This window comes from Ursus maritimus, unplaced genomic scaffold, assembly GCF_017311325.1.
Source record: "Ursus maritimus isolate PB19 unplaced genomic scaffold, ASM1731132v1 scaffold_16, whole genome shotgun sequence".
NCBI lineage: Eukaryota > Metazoa > Chordata > Mammalia > Carnivora > Ursidae > Ursus > Ursus maritimus.
This window is the reverse complement of record NW_024424008.1, coordinates 62,054,386-62,080,188: the sequence shown is the minus strand read 5'-3', so window position 1 is coordinate 62,080,188 and position 25,803 is coordinate 62,054,386. Positions and strand designations below refer to the sequence as shown.

General features: G+C 39.1%; 1 protein-coding gene across 1 annotated transcript in view; it reads left to right on the top strand.

The window, feature by feature from the left end:
• Positions 1-25,803, top strand: part of DYNC2H1 (dynein cytoplasmic 2 heavy chain 1) — a 299,576-nt gene that overhangs the window by 93,032 nt on the left and 180,741 nt on the right. Inside the window, exons 54-61 of the mRNA XM_040631281.1 lie at positions 1,944-2,098; positions 3,476-3,613; positions 8,248-8,361; positions 8,888-9,048; positions 10,423-10,546; positions 11,347-11,468; positions 13,630-13,716; positions 16,391-16,517. Coding sequence (XP_040487215.1) covers positions 1,944-2,098; positions 3,476-3,613; positions 8,248-8,361; positions 8,888-9,048; positions 10,423-10,546; positions 11,347-11,468; positions 13,630-13,716; positions 16,391-16,517 — 1,028 coding nt within the window. The remainder of the gene's footprint in view (positions 1-1,943; positions 2,099-3,475; positions 3,614-8,247; positions 8,362-8,887; positions 9,049-10,422; positions 10,547-11,346; positions 11,469-13,629; positions 13,717-16,390; positions 16,518-25,803) is intronic.

The window sequence follows — 25,803 nt, the reverse complement described above, 5'->3', positions numbered from 1 at the left end:
ACTTTGTGAAATAATTGCCATTTTCTGATATTACAGATTCATTAAAGATTCACAGAGATTGTGAATTTGAATAATGATTAACATAAAGGTTTCTTTTTTCTTAAAGATTTATTTATGTATTTGAGAGAGAGAGAGCATGAGCAGGAGGGGTGGAGGGAGAGGGAGACAGAGTCCCAAGCGGACTCTGCACTGTGTGTGGAGCCTGATGCAGTCTTGATATCACAACCCTGAGATCGTGACTGGAGCCGAAACGAAGGGTCGGATGCTTTTAACCGACTGAGCCAGCCAGGCGCTCCATAACAAAGATTTCTTTTGATGGAAACTAAACTAAAGCTCTCTTTATTTATAAACTCATGTTTATGTCGTTTTATACAGGAGCTGACTCATTATCTATTGTTTACAGTTAAGAAGTTAAACAATTCTATTCTTGGCCCAGATGATCGCATGTTCTACTTACATTGTCTAAACGGCTAAACTTTTCTATTAGTTTTCACTTTTCACTTTGATATGTCACAGCATGCAACTCATACAAGAAAAAGTTTTATGGTGTTCTTTGAGTGTGGACATAATATTTTCTTAATTAAACTCTCATTTTTTCTAGTTCCAAATTAACTTTGAATGTGTTTTTTTTTTTTTTTTTTTTTTTTAGTATAGCATATTCATTAATTTATTTTTCTAACCATCTAGCATCAAATAGTTATTGAACTTGTTTTACCTTAGGTACTGGGCTGGATGCTAGAGATGAGTTAGGAGCTCCTAGTGTAATGAGGAATAGCAGGAATTATGTTCTATAGGAACGTAAACTCTGAAACAAAGTGAGTTGAATGACGGTAGGAGTTGATATGAAGTGCCTTTCAAAGTGAGACAGCTTACTGGCAGGTGTTACAGCAAATGGACATGGGCAGACGGGCATGGGGAAGGGTGTTCTGGTTAGAGTGACCAGCATGGAAAAGGCTCCGAGAAATCAACCAGCTGTGTTACTGGATTTGTGAACAGCCCAACGGCTGAGATACGGACGTGTGAGCGGTAGAGTACTAGATGAAGAGAAGGCGGGCGGCTCCGGTCCCGTAACAACAAGCTTCCCATGTCCTGCTAAGGAATTCGGATTCTGACTTGTGGGTGATCTGTGGTCATTGAGAGGTTTTAGCAGAGATGTAACCAGAGTCTTATTGTAGAAACGGAAGTGTCTGGGTGCATGCTTTTCCTCAGTTACTGGAAACTCTGGGGGTGTAGGGAGAAGCTGAAGGCGATCAGACCCCTGAGGAAGGCCATTGCGGTAATCCAAGAGGAAGGAATGGACTTGGGGGTACCAGGAGGCATTCTGAGGGGGGCCTGATGACACAGTGGCTGCAGTACACGAGGAAGGAGGACGCAAGGACGTTTCTCAGGGTTCTGGCTTAGAACAGTGATGAGAAGCTGACTTTAGTAACCGAGGTAGAGAATATGAAAGAACGTAGATTGAGGCAGTGAGAGGAAGATAACGTGTTCAGGAACGGATGTGTTGCATACCGTGTGAACTGACTCTTCATTTTTTGGCTTTGGAGGTCCTGTTTCACCCAGTGTCAAGTGACAGTGGATCTGTGTTCCTTGGTTTGGTGTTTCTTTCCCATTCAAGCAGCTTTTATTGTGCTTGCTTCTGTATTACATGATCTGTAGTTCTAACTAATTTATATGCTGTGACAACCTGTAGATTTCTCTTTCTTGCTGCAGTAAAAGTGTTCAGAGGAAATATGTCACAGTGGACAGATATACTGAAGTTAAGTAATTCAAATTCATAAGGAACACGGGAGCTGTGAATAGATGTACCTTCACACAGAGATGATACCTCGATTTATAGTTCTCTAGGTGGAGTTAGCTGGTGTGAAATAAATATAGTTAAGATGATTTTCTCTAATTCACAATGGATCATTTATATATTAAATCATTTTGTTTTCTCTTTCTAGTTGATCCCGATTTTCTAAAATCATTTTTATTAATCCATGAATCTTGTAAAGCATATGGTGCTACCCCAAGCCGATATATGACATTTTTACGTGTGTATTCTGCCATCAGTAGCAGCAAGAAAAATGAACTATTAAAAAGACAGAGTCATTTGCAGGTACAGTATTGGTAATCTCAAATTATTTTACTTATCTCTGGGGAGCAAGGGTTTCTGTATATCACAGTCCGTTGCCCATGGCATGTATTTGGTGTACGTGAGTATGGGACTGTGTTACATGCCTTAAAACAGTCTCACCTACCTATACTGCTCGTTGGGATACTGATGGTTTTGTGAGTTTTATTTAGATTCAGTAATTGTTTTTTTTCTCCACTGGATGGTATTTATGTGCTTTTGATAGTTTATGTGATCTTTAAAAGTTTCTTTAACGTGAAAGCGTTTTTAGAAATTCAGAAATGTCTATTAATTAAAACAAAATAACTGAAGTTAAGCTTTATACTAACCTTTAAAATTAAAATTATACCTTATAAAATACTTTTATCTGTCAGTACATTCTGAACAGTTGTCTTTCTCCATTTTTGTAATTACAAAGCTTCAACTTAAATGTGGCGTTAAAATGCCAGCCTCAGACATTGTCTGAGAGCGTTTCCTCTCCAGAGTCCTAGTGTTGCTCTGTTAGTGTCGTAAATTGGGATCCATCCTAATCCACAGTTACCTTTATCTCTCTTTCTAATGATTCACTTTCATGCAGAGCAGGCCACTAACTATACCTGCTCTGGAAAGGTCATTGTCTTGATTGACTTCTCTGTGGTGCTGTGGGTGGGTTACTTGAACTTGCTGACCTGCAGCTCAACTGGGGCACTTGTGTGTGAGTGTAGTAGACGGAGAACCAGCATGATTCTGTCCTCTCTGTTGGGTGCTCAGTAAATACTGGTTGTATTGCTTTATGCCATTACTGTCTTCCCAGATCTTCTCATTTGTTGGATGACAGAAACCCAGCTCACACTGTAGAAGAGAGGGAATGTTTTTCGTGTCCATTCCTTGGATTACTCATGGGCAGTGGGATGGGGTGCCGTAATGTCCAGCCCAGGGTCCGATGTCCACCCAAGAGCAGGCCTTGAGTCCTTTTACGTAGTCAGGGAGACTGAAACATGGAAAAGCTTTGCTGAGTTCTTGCTTGCTTTCTGTTTTCTGTCTCAGAATTCAGTGGGTAAAAATCCTGGTCTCGAAGCTCCCAACTATGTGCTGATCTGATCAGCTTTACTGTGACAGTTTAAAATCTGTTTTTCTTCTATGCCTCTGTGGAGTCTTGCACTACATCTTAATGGGTATATGGTCGGATGCGTCATTCTGATTTGCAGTAAGGAAAAACCCAAGTCCACTTGCAAGCATTTGCAATCTTTCTTAAAGATTTCCTTCATTCTTTCTTAAAGATGAATTCTGTGGTATATATATCCCACATCTTCTTTATCCATTCATCAGGATAAAGTGTATAAAATTCCTTTTTTTAAATGTCAATTGGTTTTACTGATGCAGGCTGGTGTGTCTAAACTGAATGAAGCCAAAGCCCTTGTGGACGAGCTGAACAGAAAAGCTGGAGAACAAAGTGTGTTACTTAAAATTAAGCAGGACGAAGCTGATGCTGCCCTTCAGGAGATCACAGTGTCAATGCAGGTAACGTTCGAGGGGGCAGGAGAGTACAGACGCACGGGGACCGCTTCTGCCTGATTGTCAGTGTGAACAGGAGATCACAGTGTCAATGCAGGTAACGTTCGAGGGGGCAGGAGAGTGCAGACGCACGGAGACCGCTTCTGCCTGATTGTCAGTGTGAAAAATTACACGTTTACTTACATGGATTTAAAAACATTTCTCGTCTGTGCTGAGTCAGACCGATGGTATTAAGTACTTGAGCTTCTCAGTTCACCCTATGCTAATACAGCTAAACCGTATAAATACAGAAGCATTTGAAGTTGGTATAGGTTTGTCTGTGAGTGATTTTGTTAGTTTACCCTCTACTAGTTAAGTTGATATTTTCCTTTATTTTTAAAAAAATTATCTCCTTCAGGCTTTAAGGGTTTTTTTTCTCTTGCCTTTAATATTCTCAAGATTTACAAAATAAGTCTTTATTTATTTTACTTATACTTTCATGATATTTTAATATTTTGATTCTATCCACTTTTTGCCATTGCCGTTCCTTTGTTGAACCTCGCAGAGGAGATTTCTTTGGCGTTCTTCTCGGCGCAGGGGCTACGTCCGCGCACCCTCCCCATGCCCTTGCCAGTGCCTCTGTGCTGACTGCCACCACATCCATCTCTCTCATCCTTCAGCCCTACTCTCTCATCTGAGCTTCAGACTCAGACCCCCAATAATCTGCTACACATGTCTTCTTAGAAGTCTGTGAGCGTTATGGCTGGGCCATATTCCATTGTGTGTGTACCACATCCCACATCTTCTTTATCCATCCATGAGTCCATGGACACTTGGGCTGCTTCCATATCTTGTCTATTGTAGATAATGCTGCTGTGAACATAGGGGTGCATGTGTCCCTTAATTGATTAGTGTTTTTGTATCTGTTGGGTCAACACCTAGGTGTGATTACTGGCTCATAGGGTAGCTCTATTTTTAACTTTTTGAGGAACCTCCATACTGTTTTCCAGAGTGGCGGCACCAGTTTGCCTTCCTGCCAACCGTGCAAGAGGCTCCTATTCTCTACATCCTCACCAACATCTGTTGTTTTCTGTGTTGTTGACAGTATAGCTAATTATTCAAGACAGAACTTACAAATTATATTAGACTTACGTTCCCTTAGTCCCCACCTTTAATGAGTCACTAAGCTCTGTAAGTTTACCTCCTTGGTTATGTCTCGTGTATGTTCTCCATCTTTGTTTTGGTAACTATTAACCATACTGCAAGTCTAATGCCTCTTGTGATTAAATTAACTTCATTATTTAATAGACTCATAAAATAATAAGGTTGGGAGAATTGTGATTTAAAGACTTAGTATTGAGGGCGCCTGGGTGGCTCATTTGGTTGAGCGTCTGCCTTCGGCTCAGGTCATGATCTCAGGGTCCTGGGATCGAGTCCCGCATTGGGCTCCGTGCTCAGTGGGGAGTCTGTTTATCCTTCTCTCTCTGCTCCTCCCCCTGCTCGTGCTCTAAGTAAATTAAAATATTTTTTAGAAAGAAACTATTGAGCTGTAGTAATCAAGGCAGTGTGAGACTGGTGTAGTGATATAACAGATCATTGGAACATAATGAAATTCAGAAATAGACTAACATGTTCATACTTAATTGATTTTATACAAAATGCTAGTTAAATGGGGAAAGGATAGTCTTTTTAAAAAATGGTATTTGAATATCCATGTAGAGAAAAATAAACAAGACCTTTACCTTAAACTTGTACAAATATTAACTGAATATAGGTTATAGATCTAAACATACAGCATAAAATTATAAAACATTGGAAAAAAACATGAGAAAATCTTTATGATGTTGGGCGAGACAAAGATTTTTTAGATGTGATACCAAAATGGAAGAAGAAAAAAATTGATGAATTGGACCCCGTTGAAATTAAAAACATCGCTCTGTGAAATAAGTTCTGAAGAAAATTAAAAGGCAAGTCACAGACTGGGAGAAATTATTTACAAAACATAAATCTGATAAATGAATTGCATCCAGAATATACAGAAACCATTAGAACACAATAATAAAAAGTCTAATTTAAAAATGGACAAAAGATTTGAAGATACCCTGCATGATAGAAGACAGAAAGGGCCAATAAATGCATGGAGAGATGCTCAACATGGTCATTGATCAAGAAAATGTAATCCTCTTATTTGCAGACATTGAAAGTATTGCTCCATTTTCTTCCAACTTCTGTTGTCATGACTGAAACACTCCAAGTTCTGTTAAGTTCTGATCCTTTGCGGGTGAACTTTTTCTTTTTTCCCCTCTCTTGAGACTTTGTGGAAGTCATTGTTCTGAAGGTGACACGATCTGCCTTGGCTTAGGTTTACTTTCGTTCAGTGTGTTGGACACTGTGTGGATTCTCCGCCCCCCCCCCCGGACACTTCTCTGCGCAGTCCCAAGAGGTGTCCACGTGTCATGTGGTTGGTACGTCCCTCCCTCCATGTCTCTTCCCTCTCTCGGATGCTATTACTTGGACTGTGGACTTCCCTGTCTGCTTCTCTAATTTTCTTTTGTTTTCTCACCTTTTTCCTCTTTCTTTTTGCTCTACTTCCATTAAAATTTCTTCGTTTTCTAATTCTCCTCTTGAATTTTTCACTCCTGCTATGATGTCATCTCTCAAGAGATTTCTTTAGCCTCTAAATGCTTCCTTTTGGCAGCATCCCTTTTTTGGTCTCTTTGTGTTGCGTCATCTCCGCTTAGCTCTCAAGGACACTTTATGAAGTCTTCTGTTTCCCAGCTATATTTTCTTATGTATTTTTTCATACTTGATTGTTTTATTCTTATTCACAGAAGAAGCTTTCTTTGTGTGTTTGGTCATCTTCATTGGAAATCTGAGTGTGGGTAGGGTTCTTAGGGACTCTGAGCCTCACGGGAGGATATCTCGACTGACTAGAAGGACATAGTCAAGGTTTCCCCTCATATGCCAAAATAATTCCATTGGCACGTGGGGAACTCCCAAAGTAATAACATTTCCAGATACGTGATGTTTATGTACGCCAGTGTTTCCAAGATACTGCTCCTGAGTACCTGACCTGGTAAGTAATGTAATAGAAAATCACATGTAATTTTCATACTGTAAAACTTCAGCAGTTTTCCTCAAGGTGTTTTGGAAGCAAATTAATATAAAGATTTATGTAAAGAAGACAGCCATTTTTATTATTAAAAAATACCTGTGAACTACTTACGTTTAAAGAGTAATTTGACATGTAAAACAAGTGGAGGCCACGTAAAGGATAATGCTGTTGACAACTGCGTGTTTACAAAGGAGACCATTCAGCAGTACCTGTGCCCGTGAGCCGGCAGACTAGTGACCTGTAGCGAGGGACGCGACGGCTGTGCTGCTCTGTTGTCGGGCTGTTCGCAGAAGGGTTTTCTGTGACTCCAGCTAGTTGTATTGCCTAGCTGAGACACAGAAGAGCAGCCGTGTATCTTGTAAGTTAACAATTTTGCTTAATTATAAATAGACATTTCTGTTCATTATTTTATAGAAAAGTGTAGTCTGGAGAGACAGCTAAATCTCAAACTGTAAACTTCCAAAGCTTGCAGCTCCAGGTTTGCGACAGAAGAAATGTACAAAGTAAATACTGCAGAGTCTCAGAGTAGGGATAACTTCCAGTTGGTAGAGCGGGCTAATAAAAGAAGCAACCCAGGAGCTGGGCCTTTAAGGATTTTTATGTGTGAGATGGAGAACACAAGTTCCCTTCCGAGGAGCGGAGGTAGAGATGTGAAGGTAGACACGCCGCGGAGCACAGACAGTTCCAACTGGACTGACGTGTAAGGGGCTGCGGGTGAGACTGGAACCACCTGGTCCGTCTTCAAAGTCTCTGTGCCCTGCCTGCACCCACATGAAGTATTTCAATGTATTTGGCAACAGAGCACCAGCTATTCGTTTTTAAGCTCCCTGAATGATTAGAACGTAGTTGAGAACCACTGATGCAAGGACTCTGAAAGATTTCTTGACGGATTTCCTCTTTGGTTTTTCAGTTAGTATCAATAAACCAAATATAAACAGTCATAATAATCATTTTTACATATGTGGGATCCTTGAATTTTGTGTGCATGAACAGAGTTCACATGTTACTGATATATAATTTAGTGTTCTTTGAGTCTGTACTGATTTTTGTTGAGTTACCATATTATTATATCATGATTTGATTAATTTTTGTCTAAAATATAGAAACACAAACTTCTAATATACTGTAGTCTCTAAGAGTTGTTAGTCTTTACTGTTAGAATTATAGAAACTTTATTTTTAGTTTGTTCATTTATGAAATGAGCATAATATATTAACCTATCTGGAGTATTTATTGCAAGTGTTAAATGTGTATTATAATTTTCTAAGTTATGTAATTCTGAGTGGCTTAATTTTTATATAATCATTTATTACTTTGCTATTCAGAAAAAATAAAACAAAGCATAGAAGCTTACTGATAGTAAATATATCATAAATTATAGCATTTGTTTCGCAGGCATCTTAGAAACTCTCAGTGAACATTAGAAAAACATTTAATAGAAAATGTTATTTTAAAATAACTTTTATTTTTGATACCATGCTTTAAAATATCAAGTGCATGAAAATTAATGGGAAAGCCATTTAAATTTAAATGCCGTTTCCTGTAGGATGCTAGCGAGCAAAAGACAGAACTTGAAAGACTGAAGCACAAAATAGCAGAAGAAGTTGTTAAAATTGAAGAAAGAAAAAACAAAATTGACGAAGAATTGAAAGAAGTGCAGGTAAGCTACGGGGGGCGCATAGTCAGAGCTGCGTCTGGCTGCCCACTGTGTCGGGAGTTCTAGCCGTGTCAGCAAGCGTGGCTCCCGACCAGGATAGACTTCATGGAAGAGAAGCAGGAAGGAGGGTCTGTTGGGAGAAGCAAGGTCATCAAAAACCATCTGTGATTTCTGTGAGCCGTGTTGTTGGAGTGTTGAGGAGAAAAACGTGTTGTAGGGAAATTAAGTCGAACTCTTAGGATCTTTTTTTGGTTCCTCACTAGGTTATAGCCACAGAATATCAGGAGCCTCTTGAAAATTGCAAATTGTCTGAAAACAAATTAGATTTTCTAAATAGGACTCTTATAGTTATGGTGGTAAGAATTTGAAGATTTTGTATTTTGTGGTTTCAAAACATTTTGATATTTGAAGAGAACAGATATTAATAACTAGAGTTATTTTTAATAAAATGACAAATATTCAATAACTTCTAGACTTAGTGATTTTTACATACATATTTTGAAATTAAAAATGCTCTTTGTCTTTTTAGCCTCTAGTCAATGAAGCTAAACTAGCAGTTGGAAACATTAAGCCAGAATCTCTTTCAGAAATTCGCTCACTGCGTATGCCTCCTGATGTCATCAGAGATATTCTTGAGGGCGTTTTAAGGTTGATGGGTATCTTTGATACATCTTGGGTGAGCATGAAAAGGTAAGTTTTTGAATTTGTGAAAAATGTTATTATTTTACCAGTGAAGTACACATGGATTGGTTGATTGATTCATTTATTTAGATTTATTTTTAAGTAATCTCTGTATCCACTGTAGGACTTGAACCCACAACCCCACGATCAAGAGTCACATTCTGTCCTGAGTGAGCCAGCCAGGCACCCCTCTTTTGTATTTTATTTTATTTATTTATAATATTTTTTTATTATGTTAGTCACCATACAGTATATCCTTAGTTTTTGATGTAAAGTTCCATGATTCATGAGTTGCGTATAACACCCAGTGCACCATGCAATACATGCCCTCCTTACTACCCATCACCAGTCTACCCCACTCCCCCACCCCCCGCCCCTCTGAAGCCCTCAGTTTGTTTCTCAGAGTCCATAGTCTCTCGTGCTTCATTCCCCCTTCTGATTACCCCCTCCTTTCTTTATCCCTTTCTTCCCCTACCGATCTTCCTACAATATTTCTTACATTGTTTCTCAGACTGTGCTTCATTAATTACCTAGTTACACACTTGGCCGTAATATTTCAAGATACTCTGTGATCCTATTCCAAGATCGGTATTTTCCTTTCTCTGTAATTCTGTTAATTATGTGATTGTTGTAAGTATCCACAGAGGGAAAAAAGAATGCCTTAAAATTGTGAAGAACATCTCAGTAAGTGCAGTCATTTGTTTGGCCCGCACACAGTACACAGCATTGTGTTTCCTGTGATTTACTGATGAGGAAAATATCGTCACTGTTCTCAGGGTCTTGTGCTCCTGGCAGAGTCAGACAACGGTGGAAGGGGCAAGGGCAGGAGCCCCATAAATAATAAGACCTAAACTGGGAGAGAAAAGGCCGGGTGTCAACAAAACACGCAGGCGCATAGCTTCGGCTTTCCTGTCCTGGTGACAGTGTTGTGGTTTGTGCCCATGGTCAGAGCCACGCTGGGACTGAGGGTCATGATAGAGTCCTTTCCTACCTAGAGGTGGGAAGGGAGGTCAGGTGGAGGGAACATGTGAAAGTCCCTTTCTTGGAAAGGAGTCAGGAAATTTTCTGAGCTATCCAATAACAGACGAGCACTGATCAGTGCACGGGAAGGGATGTGGGTCCCATCAAAGGATTGTGATGGCTTCCCTTCACCACTCCACGTTGTCCGCAGGAGGCGAGGAACCACAGGGCTTCTCTGTGGAGGTCACCCTTGGGGTCCTTACAAAGTGATGGACTGCACACGAGAAGCTGGGATACCTCAGGACCCTATGTTTTGTTAACTAGTGGATGAAAAGTACCACGTACACTGTTTTGTTAAGTCAATGTTATTGTCAGAAATGGCAAACTTTTTTAGCCTCATTTGAAGTAATGTTTTAATTTTAGTTTCCTTGCCAAAAGAGGTGTGAGAGAAGACATAGCAACTTTTGATGCACGAAATATTCCAAAGGAAATAAGAGAGAGCGTTGAAGAACTTCTTTATAAAAATAAGGGATCTTTTGATTCAAAGGTAATTTTAACAGCTATGCCATCAGTTCCCTTCCCATACGCTGTAATATTCTGCTTGTTAAAATGTGATGGCTTTTCATTATCGGTTATTTACATTGCCTGAAAACGAAAAGTAAAAAAAAACATAGGCCGTAGGGATTATGTGTCAGAAGCCTTGACTGACTGATGGGTGAACAGGAATCCAGGCTGGGTCTGGGGCACAGTTAATGTCATATGTGCTGTTTGAATCTTCATATCGGCTCGAAATCCTTTTATCTGTCATTTCTTAACTTCCAGCTTGCCTGGTCTGCTTTTCTTTCTTCCAGCGTATTTGTCATATGATGACAGATACCTGTGTTAGGATACTTGTATCTCGTGTCAGTGAATAGTTTAAATTCCATGATTCTGTTACTTTTTTAGCTCTCTTATTCAAAATGTTATGTGCATCAACTCTGACTCTGGTAACATGGTTTCAGAGTTGCTTTTATCCAATAAAGATGTGTCCCATGGACAGAAGGGGAAGAGTTGGTGCTTGAACATCATTGTGGACAGACATATATTGATTATAAGTGTAGGTAATGGAGTACTTATGTCGATAAAATATCATATTAAAGATTTATGTGATTCAAAAACATTTATTTTGAAGCAAAAGTTCAAGGTTATCTAAAATAACAATTCACATTATTGTTATTTTAACTATCAACCAAAAACTTCATTTGGGGGGATAAATTATTAAATGCTTAAGTAAAATAGACTAGAATTACCTTTGCTTTTATTTGAAATTAAATTACGGTGCTGGCTAACTTGTGATGGATTTTTCAGAATGCGAAGCGTGCCAGCACGGCGGCCGCTCCTCTGGCCGCGTGGGTTAAAGCAAATGTCCAGTACTCCCACGTCCTGGAACGGATTCAGCCTCTGGAAACGGAGCAAGCGGGATTAGAATCGTGAGTGAGGTCTAGAATATAAATAAGTCTAACCTTTGTTTATCTGCATCAGTTTAATGACTTAATTATTGGGGTTTATTTACATTTTATTCCTTGTTTATATCTTAAAAGGCAGCTGACAACATTAAAACATATAACATGAGTCAGTTATATAAAATTGAATATTAAGCAGACCAAAAGAAAAAACAATTAAAAGAAGGTTGAGAGCAGAACCAACTCATTTTTTCCCCTCCACCATTATTATGTTGTTGGAAGGATAATTTGGTAGAAGTTCTTTTACAAAGAGCTAAAATTTTGTGAATGAATAATATTAAGGTACAATAAGTAGGTTTTGGAAAGTTAGGGCTTTTAAATTTGTTTTCTCCTTCTAAGTTGTAGGAAACGTGTTGTATATATTTTGCAAAACATGGTCTGGGCAGGTGGGGGAAATTTTAACCATTTACCTTGGGGCTCACCATTTTAATTGGTGGTTCCTAAGTCAGCGTTTGTTCTGTGTAATGTTCTTGATTGATCCGTGTGTGACGTCATCTCTTCTTACCCTGGACAAGGAGATTGTTAGCGGCCTGAACTTCTTTTTCTCAGTATACTTATGTGACATTTTTGTGTTAATTTGTCACATATTTTTGTGTAATGAATAATGTTAAATGTGTATATTATTTTGAATATGTAAGTATTTTTCACAGCTAAGATACACCGTATCTTATGGTTTTTTATTTCCTTTCTTGTACATCTTTGTTTTTCTTAATAATTTCATTTTTAAAATTTTTTCTGTTGACATATCACATATTTATCCACATCCTTAAAACAGACCCTAAACCATATTCAGAATCTCTGTGTTTTTGGGACGCCTGGGTGGCACAGCGGTTAAGCGTCTGCCTTCGGCTCAGGGCGTGATCCCGGCGTTATGGGATCAGGCTCTTCCGCTATGAGCCTGCTTCTTCCTCTCCCACTCCCCCTGCTTGTGTTCCCTCTCTCGCTGGCTGTCTCTCTCTCTGTCAAATAAATAAATCTTAAAAAAAAAAAAAAAAAAAAGAATCTCTGTGTTTTATGTATTCTTTCTTACTATTATCCCTCCTAGAGCCTTTTGACCTCCTGCTCTAATGTGGGTCACTTCTTCCCCAGGCCTGCTGCTTATAGCTATTATCTCGAGACTTCTCTTCACCAAGGTTCTGGCGACTATCTTTATCTGTTTTTCTCTTTTCTAATTGTATTCTTTTTTTTGGGTCCTTGTCTTTCTTAGTTTAGTCCTTCATTTTCCTAGAACATATCCTTCACATTAGAAAGGGCATATAGGATGAAAAATGTTTTGACATCTTTCCTGTCTAAAATTACCTGTATTATGCTGTTACATCCAATCAATAATTGGGCTGGGCTTACAATACTGGGCAAGAAGCAGTTTAATCTCAGAATTTTGAAGGCCTTACTCTGTTGCAGTAGTTCTCTAAGTGTGATCCCCGAGCTAGCAGCATCAGCGTCCCGTGGGAGCTTGGGAAGAGTGCCCATTTTTGAGCTCTGTCCACGCTGAGTCAGAGATGCTAGGGGTGCTGGAGTGTGAGGACTTGCAGTCTGTGTTTTGACAAGCCGTTTAGTTGATTTGTGTAAAGCACAGACGCACAACAGTGGGAACTGGGAACTTTGATGGCAGTCTCTCAGATATTGTGTGCATTTTTGCGGGGGGAAGGTAAGTCACATCTCTAGAAGCATCTTCCTACTCTGCCTAGGCTGTGGGTGGGGGCGGGTGAGGGTTCTAGGCTTGACCCACATGGAGGTGTTAAGAGGATAGTCCATTCTCAGTGTGGGAGGGAATCTGAGGTTGATGTATTGATTATATCAACTATTGGAAAACACTCTGTTCAGCTCTGTTATCTTTAGAGTACCTGTTGTCCTCAGTTGCTGCGCATTTGGAATTCTTCTCCGGCTTTTCTTCCTGCAGCTCCTCAACTTGTGGCTTTTGCGTTCCATCATGTCACTTATCACCTTTTATTAAAGTTACTCCACTGCAGTCCTTTTCTCTTTCATTCTCTTTATTTCTGTGTATGAATATCTTTAAAATTCCCTTGGTTTCATTTTGGTATGGTGTTAGAAGGAATAGAAGGGGTTGTTTTTGCTATTGTTGATATATAAAATGGAATAACTTTTATAAAATTGAATTATATTTTAGAAATTTGAAGAAAACTGAAGATAGAAAAAGGAAACTAGAGGAGCTTCTAAATTCTGTTGGCCAGAAAGTATCAGAACTCAAAGAGAAGTAAGTTAAGTTTAAAATGTATTTTGAAAAAAATATATATTTTGGATATTTGAAAACATACCTCAACTAATGTTTCAGTTTTGAAAATCTTATAATCGTTATTCTCACTTCCTTTAGTGACTTATCTAAACTAGGGAAGCACATGGAATACTATAGAAGGTATTCCTGTTTAACCAGTGGTTTGGTGAGAACAAACCTGGAGCTGTCACTGTGTCTGGTCCTGAGCTCGGGGGTCTCGAGCAAGAGGGACAGAATGCAGTAAGTTCACGCGGACAGTCCTTACCTGTGGCGTGGCGTCTGCATTTCCATATTATCCAGACTGACTTCACGTGACCTGTTCTCTAAACTGCCCGAGGTTCAGGATTGCATTAGAAACTACTGTGTCCTTTTAACTTTGTACTTTCGAGTGTTTAAAAAATATTCCTTTATGCAACATTGTACTTAAATTTCAGGACCATTTATGAATATTATTAATCATAAAACCTTTCCTTACCTCTGGCTTCATGTGATTGCTGTAGAGTATAGGATAGAAAATATTGGTGTGGGAATCATAGCAAATGTGGGACTGTTTTCCTTTAAAAACTGTGAAAATTGGAAAGCTGGAGCATATGTGATTAAATACTTTATGTGTTATGCTATCATTTGCTTTTAGTTTTGTAAGACTCAAACTTTTCTAAATAGATACTTTTTTCAGGTGATGCGTTCCATTTTCCTTCTTTTTGTATGGAAGAAATATAAATTACTATACCAAGAAAGAGATTCATCAGACTGAAAACTATTATTTTTTTCTCCATACAGGAAATAATGATCTTATTTATACTTAATATATTTACTTACAGAGAAAAAAAAACAAGAAAGAAGCCTCAAACCCATAAACCAGTGTTTTCAATATTTCTGAATTTTTTTTATGTTATAGACACAGGAAAGACACTTCATCATTTTCTCTAGATATAATTAGAGAAGCATAAGGAAAGTGCTTATTCCTTTCAGCGTTGTATGCTGAGAACTCGTGCTTACTCTGCAGCCAAGAGTCAGGTCTTTGTTGGGTAGTTCGCATGTGCAGCACATCTGTGAGCTCTTGTCCTGCACACTTTACGTACACGTCATTTTTAGTACTTCCCATGAACCTGAGAGGTGGATATTCTTTCATTCTGCAGATTAGAAAGGTTTATTTGCCTACGTTGAAGAGTTACTAGCTGACAAAGCTAGCATTAAATCATAGATTTGTCTCACTCCATGAAGTTCCTTTTCTTAATCGCTATACCATACAATCAATATTGTGGAAGGATTATGGAAAAAAACTTTCAGAATTAGCTTATAATTTTAAGTAAAACAGAATGGCATTTCCCAGTTTAGAGTTATTATCAAGAATGAGTCAATGCCGGTTAATAGGCATTTACTTGATTCTTCATGAAGGTATAATTGACTCTAGGTTGGGAGTGACAATCTTATTTTCTAGTATATGAACAAAGAAAAAAGTAATTGAAAAATAAGTATGATGTATCAATTTTTACATTCTAACTTAACAGAATTGAGACATTTGCCATTTTTATACAATTTATACAGAAACGTGCAAGTTAGCTTAATTGAGCAAATACTTACGGCAAAACCGTGTACGTAGTGTGAGTTGCTGAGCTGAGTAAGTGTGCACTCCACCTCCACGTCTCGAGCGGAGCTGTGTCGTGGGCTTGATGACATGATGTAGTCTGCACTTTCCAGGATGGTAGCCACTAGCCCTTGAATGTGGGTGATAGGACTGAGGACTTGAATTTCAGATTTTACTTTTAGTTAATTTAAATTTAAATAGCCACTTGTGGCTAGTGGCTACTGTACTGGAAAACCGAGTTTTACTGCTGTGTGTAGCAGGAGGTATTGAGCACTTTGAGAGACAATGGAATGCACCGTGCATTGCCTGAAACGTGGTGTCCGACACACCCGTATGTGAATTTCGGGTCCGCTACTGATTACTGGTGAAACCTGTAGAAGAGTCTGTCTGGAAAGTGGGAGTCATAGTACTTTGAGCTGCTGTTCTGAGTGTTGCATGACATGCTTTTTTTGTTGCTGTTTATTGTTTTGATTGTGCCCAGCACAGTCCTGGGCATTTTATATAAGTACTTATGTATTTGTCGAAGGACTAGGTAATCAGCTGGAATATTTCTTATTTAATAAAGTAATAAATTTGTACAAGTATTTTTTAAGGAAAATAATTTAAAAGGACAGTTATAAACTTGGGCAAATGGGCACATAGGGAAAGAATATATGTATTGGGTTTGATATTTGAAGTGAATTTTAACATTTTGTTTATATTTTTGATTGGTAGATACTTGAAGGAGTTAGCATGCGGGGCAAGGGAGGGGTAAGAAGGGGCTGGAGGGTATTGCAGGTAGAGGATAGTGCGTTTATCCTTCAGAGGTTGACATGTATGGGAATGACGGCAAACTGGAGGGGCAGATGGGGTCACTGTTCTCACAAGGCCCTGACTGTCGTGAGGAGAAGTTTGTGCTCGGGCAGCAGAGCCGTTCAGATCTGCGCGCTGGCGTGTCTGCTGCGTTCATGCTCCCGTGAACACTAACAGTGTCAGTATTATCGCTAACTACATTCTCAGATACTAAGGATAATGCGGTCAAATCTCCTTAAATCCCTTTGGCTTTAATTGATATGAATGTTTGCACAGATTTCAGAGCAGGACATCGGAAGCCGCGAAACTGGAAGCCGAAGTGAGCAGAGCGCAGGAGACCGTTCAAGCCGCCAAAGTCCTGCTCGGACAGCTCGATCGGGAGCACAAGCGCTGGCGTGCTCAGGTTTGCTTGGGACGGGCGGCCCTCAAGAGAGGCTTCCTTGAAAATGCCAAATCTGCAGTGTAGTGTGTTTGCTCAAAACAGAAAAGGAGGGAAATAGCCATACACTTTGGCTGGCTGAGGACCAGTGACCTAGATGTTCATGGCTGTTATGTGACTCTGTGTGAGTGCATCTTGTTCCCCCGGAAGTTGTGTGTGACTGGAGGGATGGCAGGGACGGAAATGACTCAAGGGAAGGTGCGCCACTCTTCATAAATCCCATGAACTTGGCCTTCCGGGACACTGTTGGCCACTTACTTCTTCTAGAAATACTCTGTTTTTTTGACTTTGTTAAAATGCTGTCTCTTGAGGTTTTTTTGTTTTTGTTTTTTTTCTTCGATTGGTCGTTGGGTTTTTCTTGAACCAGTGCTGGCGTGTCTGCTCCGTTCATGCTCCCGTGAACACTAACAGTGTCAGTATTATCGCTAACTACATTCTCAGATACTAAGGATAATGCGGTCAAATCTCCTTAAATCCCTTTGGCTTTAATTGATATTAATGTTTGCACAGATTTCAGAGCAGGACATCGGAAGCCGCGAAACTGGAAGCCGAAGTGAGCAGAGCGCAGGAGACCGTTCAAGCCGCCAAAGTCCTGCTCGGACAGCTCGATCGGGAGCACAAGCGCTGGCGTGCTCAGGTTTGCTTGGGACGGGCGGCCCTCAAGAGAGGCTTCCTTGAAAACATGCCAAATCTGCAGTGTAGTGTGTTTGCTCAAAACAGAAAAGGAGGGAAATAGCCATACACTTTGGCTGGCTGAGGACCAGTGACCTAGATGTTCATGGCTGTTATGTGACTCTGTGTGAGTGCATCTTGTTCCCCCGGAAGTTGTGTGTGACTGGAGGGATGGCAGGGACGGAAATGACTCAAGGGAAGGTGCGCCACTCTTCATAAATCCCATGAACTTGGCCTTCCGGGACACTGTTGGCCACTTACTTCTTCTAGAAATACTCTGTTTTTTTGACTTTGTTAAAATGCTGTCTCTTGAGGTTTTTTTGTTTTTGTTTTTTTCTTCGATTGGTCGTTGGGTTTTTCTTGAACCAGTTTGATTCCCCCCACTGGATTCTCCTCCTGTGCTCATCCAGGACTGTGTGGTTGCCCTCAGTGGTCCCTTCCTGGGTTCCTGTCCCTTCAGCCGTCCCAGGGGTGCCTCATCCAGTCTTAGGAAAGTCCCTGCTGCCCCGACGCCAACCAAAGCTGTGTTTCCAGACTGCTCAGTAATGCGGTGTTTGTGTTTTGGGTTTTTTTGGAACAGGCTTCATTTTCATTTTTAGTTATTCTTTTATTGAATTATAGTTGACTTACATATTACATTAGTTTCAGGTACTCAGTGTAGTGATTTGACACTTAACATACATTTAAACGCTCACCATAGTAAGTCTTATTACCATCTGCAACCGTAGAAGGTTATTAGAGCGTTATTGACTATTTTCCCTGTGCTGTACGTCACATCCCCATGACTTATTTTATAGCTGGAAGTCTGTCCCTCTTAATCCTCTGTACCTACTTCTCCCACCTTCCTCCTACCCCCTCATGTCTGGCAACCACCAGTTTGTTCTCTGTATTCACGAGTCTGTTTCTGTTTTTTGTGTGTTTTTGTCTTTTAGATTCCCCATATAAGTGAAATCATATGGTATCTGATTTATTTCATTTAGCAAAATACCCTCTAGGTTCATCCATGTTGTCACAAATGGCAAGGTTTCATTCTTTTTTATGGCTGAGTAATATTCCAGTGTGTGTGTGTGTGTGTGTGTGTGTGTGTGTGTGTCTTCTTTATCCATTCTTTTTACGTTTTTTATTTTAATTGCAGCGTAGTTAACATACAGTGTTGCAGTGGTTTCGGGGATACACCATAGTGATTGAGCAATGCCGTACCTCGTTACTCAGCACTCATCGTGATAAGTGTACTCTTAATTCCCTTCACCTGTTTCACCCACCGCCTGCCCACCTCCCCTCTGATATACTTTATGTTAAATGAGCACCCTCAGTTCAAGTTACTGTTTTTTTCAACAAGAACATTTTTTACTTAAAGCATACTCAGAATACATGGTTCTAAAAGATCTATAAAAAGCATTCCATCCAAGAAAAATAGAATATGCATTTTCTTTAAGTACACTCAGAAGAATCCCTTGGTTAAATCACATAAAAAGAGACATAAAAAAATATTACAAATTTAAGAAGACTGAAATTATACCAAGTATATCTTTCAACCACAATGGTACAAAACTAAAGATCAATAATAAAAAAGAGCTAGAAAATTTACAATGTAAATATTCCATCCAAGAAAAATAGAATATGCATTTTCTTTAAGTACACTCAGAAGAATCCCTTGGTTAAATCACATAAAAAGAGACATAAAAAAATATTACAAATTTAAGAAGACTGAAATTATACCAAGTATATCTTTCAACCACAATGGTACAAAACTAAAGATCAATAATAAAAAAGAGCTAGAAAATTTACAATGTAAATATTAAAAATTTAATATATAAATATTAAACAACATACTACTGCAGAAGCAGTAGGCCAAATAAGAAATCAAATAGCAAATCAAAGTGTCTCCAAGCAAAAGAAAAAGAAAACAATATTCCAAAACCTATGGGATGCCGCAAAAGCAGATACTAGAGTGAAATCTATGCTATAAATGCTTGTATGAAGAATAAACAACATTATGCCACAAGGAACTAGAAAAATAAGAAACTTAGCTGAAATTAGTAAAGAAATAACAAAAATTAGAAATAGTGACCAAAATAAACAATAATATAACATTGAAAGTAATGACCAGTTTTTCTAAAAAAATAAATAAATTTGACAGTGCTTTAACTACATTAACTGAGAAAAATAAGACTAAAAGTCAAAATGAGAAATGCAAGAGAAAACAGTACAACAGATAAGCACAGAAATACAGAGTGTGATAGTAGATTACTATAAACTGTTACATACTAACACATCAGATACCTTAGGGAAAAAAAGATAGTTTCTAAAAATGTAAAATTTACCATGATTGGATCATGAATTGTGAATCCAAGAAATAGGAAATCTTCTTAGACCAATAACAAGAATGAAAGGTGAATTAGGAATCAGAAATCTAGCACAGAAAAGCCCAAGACCACATGGTTTCATTGTTGAATTCTACCAAACATATAAAAAAACGACAATCTTTATCAAAATCTTACAAATAATGGAATAGAGTGAGCACATTCAGAATCATTCCATGAGGCTAGTATTACTCTGATACCAAAGCAGGACAAAAAAAGTACAACAACTCCAGTTTGTCTGATACAAGTATTGCCAGTCTGACTTTGTTTTGATGTCCATTAGCATGAGAGATGGTTCTCCATTACCTCACTTTCAATCTGCAGGTGTCTTTAGGTCTAAAATGAGTCCCTTGTAGGCAGCACATAGATGGGTCTTGTTTTTTTTAATCCATTCGGACACCCTATATCTTTTGATCGGAGTGTTTAGTCCATTTACATTTGAAGTAATTATTGATCAATATGTATTTACTGCCATTTTATTACTTGTTTTGTAGTTGTTTCTGGAGATTTTTTCTGTTCCTTTCTTGTCTTTGTCATTTTAATCTTTCCTTTCTGCTCAAAGAGTCGCCTTTACTAGTATTTCTTGCAGGGCTGGTTTACGATCATGACCTCCTTTAGTTTTGTTTGTCTGGGAAACTCTTTTTTTTTTTTTTTTTTCTCTGCTTGACTTATTTCACTTAGCATTATCTCCTCCAGTGCCGTCCATGTTGCAGCAAATGTTGAGAAATCATTCTTTTTGATGGCTGAGTAATATTCCATTGTATATATGGATGTCTGGGAAACTCTTCATCTCTCCTTCCATTCTGAAAGACAGCCTTGCTGGGTGGGGTATTTTTGGCTGCTGACTTTCCCATTCAGCATGTTGAATACATCATGCCCCTCCCTGCTGGCCTGCCAGGTAGCTGTGGGGAGATCTGCAGCTGCTGTTAGCTTCTTCCCTTGTAAGTTAAGGACTTCTTTTGTCTTGTTGATTTTAAGACTTTTTCTTTGTCAGTGTGGTTTGCAGAATTCCCTGTAGTGTATCTTGGTGTGGGCCTGCTTTTGTTGATTTTGATGGGAATTCTCTGTGCCTCCTGGATCTGGATGTCCGTTTCCTTCCCCAGATTAGGGATGTTTTCTGCTATTATTTCCTCACATAAACCTTCTGCCCCCCTTTCTCTTCTTCTTGTGGGACTCCTGTCATACCCACATTATGATGTTCAGCAGAGTCACTGATTTCCCCACGTGTGTTCTGGTGTTCCATAATTCTTTCTTCCTCTTTTGTTCAACATCATTATCTTCCATTACTCTGTCTTCTGGGTCACTAATTCATTCCTGACGTTGCAGCCTGCTGTTCTTTGCGTCAGGCCTGTTTCCATGATCAGTTATTGCATTTTTCATCTCTCACTGATTCTGTGTTATTCTCTTATCTCTGCAGTAAGGGCCTCCCTGAAGTCTTCCATTCACTTCTCAAACCCAGCCAGTAGTATCCTTACGATTGTTGCTTTAAATTCTCCATCAGGCATGTTACTTCTTTCTGTTTCACTTAGATCTCTGGCCATGGCTTGTCTTGTTCTCTGATTTGGGAGAAATTCCTCCATCTTGGCATTTTGTCTAAGTCTCTGCCTTCTTTTGTGTGTTACAAAAGCCTGTTATGTCTCCTGCTCCTGAAAATAATGGCCTTATGAAGAAGAGGTTCTGGAGTGCCCAGGATCTGGAGCTTCAGGGAGTGTCTCAGGTGTGTGTGGCATGGTCCCTGCTGCTGTGGTTTGGCTGCTCTGCCCTTTGGGCAGGTGGTCTGCAGAGGCTCTCCTTGCCTGCTGTGGACAGTGTTTGGTGCCTGGCCTAAATGTGGCAAGTTTTAACGAGGTGTGCTCTGCTCTGCTTGTGAAATGAGACCTGACACCAACTCCACCAGAACTGAGGCCTTGCAGGACTCCCTGGTTGGGAGACATGTGGGCAGGGGTTTCTGTTTGTCTTCTGGGGAAGGGGCTTGCCTCTCTGGGACTGAGGCAAGCCTGCCTGAGAAGGGCCTTCCCGGCAGAGCACAGGGGTGTGGAACCTGGTGTAAGCAGGTTTGGCAGCCGGTGTGGCAGCTGTGTTTACTGCAGGTGGCTCCGTGTTTATGCTGAGGGGCGGGGAGGTAAATGGGGCCAGCGGGCTCCTTTGTACCCAAAGAGGCGTCTGTCTGAACGCTACCTCTCCAATAAGAGGGAATACTCTACCTCCTGTGTGCCCTAGGCATATTTCAGGTTTTTCAGATTACTGTTTCCATGCTGTCCATCTCCGGGTTATTTGCCTTTCTCCTCTCTAGTGGTAGGGCAGCGTCCTCCAGGCTCTAGCCCAGCTCAGCCCGCTGACCCTGAAAACTCCAGGCTTTAATCCTGACTGGTTGCAAGAACTCAAGAAATTCAGCCCCTGTCGTTTTCCCAGATAGTGGCTTTGGGCAAACGTTCTTGTGCATTTTCCTGTGTGCTCCCCTCTCTCCCCCTTCTTTGCAACCAGGGCTCCCTCCCCTCTGCAGCCCCTGCAATCCATTTCTCCCCCAGACCATGTCTCCACACTTCCTACCTTCTTCAGTGTGGCTTCTCTCTCTTTAGTTGTGGTGTATGTTCTCTCAGTCATCAAGGTGATTTCTGGGGTATTTAGGATGATTTGATACGTATCTAGCTGAGTTCGAGGGACGAGGTGAGCCTGAGGTCCTCGTACTCCACTGCCATCTTTGATCGCTTCTTTATCCATTCATCATCTTTATCCATCTGTTGATGGACACTTGGGTTGTTTCCATATATTAGCTATTATAAGTAATACTGCAATGAACATAGGGATGCATTTTTCTTTTGAATTAGTATTTTCATTTTCTTTGGGTAGCTACCAGGGGCGAAATTACTGGATTGTATGGTATTTCTCTTAAGTTTTTGAAGAACCTCTGTAATGTTCTCCATAGCGTCTGCACCAATTTACATTCCTACCAATAGTACGTGAGGGTTCCCTTTTCTTTATATCATCACCAACAGTTCTTATTTCTTGTCTTTTTGATACTCGTCATTGTAACTGATATGAGGCTAGATCTCATGTGGTTTTGATTTGTATTTCCATGATGGTGAGTGATGTTGAGCATCTTTTCATGTGTCTGTTAGCCATCTGTGTGTCTTTGGAAAAAATGTTTGTTCAGGTACTGTCTCCATTTTTAAATTGGATTATTGGGCATGTTTGGTGTTGAGTTGTATGAATTCTTTAGGTATTTTGGTTACTAACCCTGTATTGGATATATCATTTGTAAATATCTTTTCCCATTCAGTGGTTTGGCTTTTTGTTTTGTTGATAGTTTCCTTTGCTGTGTAAAAGCAGTTTGGCTTGATGTAGTCCCACTAGTTTATTTTTGCTTTTGTTTGCCTCATGTGAGGAAAAATATCTAGGAAAATGTTGCTGTGGGCAACATCTGAGAGATTAGTGCCTGCTTTCTTCTGAGAGTTTTATGCTTTTAGATCTTTGATGCACTTTGAGTTTATTTTTGTGTATGATATTAGAAAGTGGCCAAGTTTCATTCTTTTGCATGTAGCTCTCCTGCTTTGGCAACACCATTTGTTGAAGAGACTGTCTTTTTCCCATTGTGTATTCTTGCCTCCTTTGTCATAAATTAATTGATGATATAGGTGTGGGTTTCTGGGCTCTGTCTTCTATTCCATAGATGTATTACTATGCCAGTACCATACTGTTTTTTATTACTATAGCTTAATGGTGTACAACAAAATCTGGGATTCTGATATCTCCAGCTTTTTTTTCCCCTCAAGATTGTTTTGGTTATTGAAGGTCTTTTGTGGGTCTTTAGAAATTTTAGGATTATTTGTTCTAGTTCTGTGAAAGATGCTGTTGGTGTTGATAGGGATTGCACTGAATTTGTAGATTGCTTTGGATGGTATCGACATTTCAGTGATATTGATTCTTCCAGTTAATGAGTATAGTGTATCTTTTCATTTGTTTGTATTGTCTTCAGTTTCTTTTATCAGTGTCTTATAGTTTTCAGAGTATAGGTCTTTTATTTCCTTGGTTAAATTTATTCCTAGATATATATGTATTTTTTTAATTATAATTGTAAATGGGATTGTTTTCTTAATTTCTCTTTCTGCTACTTCACTATTAGTATATAGAAATGCAACAGATTTCTGTATATTAATTTTGTATCCTTCAGCATTACTGAATTCATTTATCAGATGTAATAATTTTTTGGTGGAGTCTTTACGGTTGCTATGTATAGTATCATGTTATCTGCAAATAGTGACAGTTTTACTTCTTCCTTAGCATTTTGTATGCTTTTTTATTTATTTTTTTTCTTGTCTGATTGCTATGGCTAGAACTTCTAGTACTGTGTTGAATAAAAGTGGTGAGATTGGGCCTCCTGTCTTCTTCCTGATCCTGATGAAAAGCTTTCATCATTGTGTATGATGTTAGCTGTGTGTTTTTCATATATGACTTTAATTATGTTGAGGTATGTTCTCTCTAAACCCTCTTTGTTGGGAGTTTTTATCATGAATGGGTGTTGTATTTTGTCAAATGGTTTTTCCATATTTCTTGAGATGATCATATAGCTTTTACCCTTCTTGTTAATGTGAGGTAGTACATGGTTTGATTTTCAAATATTGAACCACTCTTGCATTCCTGGAGTAAATCCCATTTGATTGTGTGAGTGATTTTTTTAATGTACTGTTGAATTTGATTTGCTAATGTTTTGTTGAGAATTTTTGCATCTTTGTTCATTAAAAATATAGGCCTGTAGTTTTCTTTTTTCTCTTTCTTTCTTTCTTTCTTTCTTTCTTTCTTTCTTTCTTTCTTTCTTTCTCTCCCCTTCCTTCCTGTCTTCCTTCCTTCCTTCCACTTCTTCCTCCTCTTCCTCCTCTTCCTCTTTCTTCTCCTCTTCCTCCTCTTCTTCCTCTTCCTCTCCCCCCCCTCCTCCTCCTCCTCTTCTTTCTTCTTTCTTCTTTCTTCTTTCTTCTTCTTCTTCTTTCTTCTTTCTTCTTCTGTTTTTGTCTGGTTTTGGTATCAGGGTAGTCCTGGCTTCATAGAATAAATTTAGATGTTTTCCTTCCTCTTCTATTTTTTGGAATACTTTGAGATGAGCAGGTATTTTTGTTTTTTTAAATTTTTTATTTGAGTATAGTTGACCCACTGTGTTACATTAGTTTCCGGTGTACAACATACTGATTCAGCAAGTCCATACATTACACTGTGCTCACAAGTGTAGCTGCCATCTGTCATCATACAACATTATGACATTATCATTGATGTATTCCCTGTGCTGTGCCATTTATTCCTGTGACTTACTCATTCCATAACTGGAGACCTGTTTCCTCCCCTTCACCCATTCTGTCCATCCCCTAAACCATCAGTTTGTTCTCTGTATTTATGGGTCTGATTCTGCTTTTTGTTTCTTATTCGTTTTGTCTTTTAGATGCTTCACATAAGTGAATCATATGGTATTTGTCTTTCTTTAATGCTTTATTTCACTTAGTGTAATATGAGAAGAATAGGTAATAACTCTTCTTTAAATATTTGGTAGGATTTACCTGTGAAGCCATATACAGTCCTGGACTTTTGTTTATTGGGAGTTTTTTGGTTGCTGATTGGATTTCACTACTAGTAGTCTGTCTGTTCATATTTCCTTATTTGCTTTTCATATCCATTTGCAAATATCCCTCATATTTGTCATGTCTTTAATGCCTATTTATTTATTTATTACCTCAATTCTCCTAACTTGTCTCCCTGCTATCTCACCCTAAAATTGATCCATTCCTCATTTGTCAGCTGAATAATCTTCCTAAACCCAGTCTCATTATATCCCTCCCTGCCCTGTTTAAACACTTGGAGTGGTTCATTACCATCGCAGTTTCAGCAAAAGCTCCTTTGTGTGCATGGAAAACCACTCACAGCCTTCCTCCTGCCCATCATTTCTACCTCTCTCTTTTCATTACTTCTGTGTTGCTACTCTTTCTGCTCTTCTGTAGCCACACTGCTTTTAACTAATGAGTCTCCATGCTTTCTTACAGTTTTGTTTTGTACCTTTGCTTATACTCTCTGCACTTAATAGTAGTTTACAATGTGATGCTAATTCACAGTATTTAACTATAATTGGGATAAAAGTTCTGCTTCATTAAAATCATTAGTAATGTTAATGACAAAATAATGTTCATCTTTACAAATAACAATGGTATTTCATACATTTTTAAAATTTCAGCAGG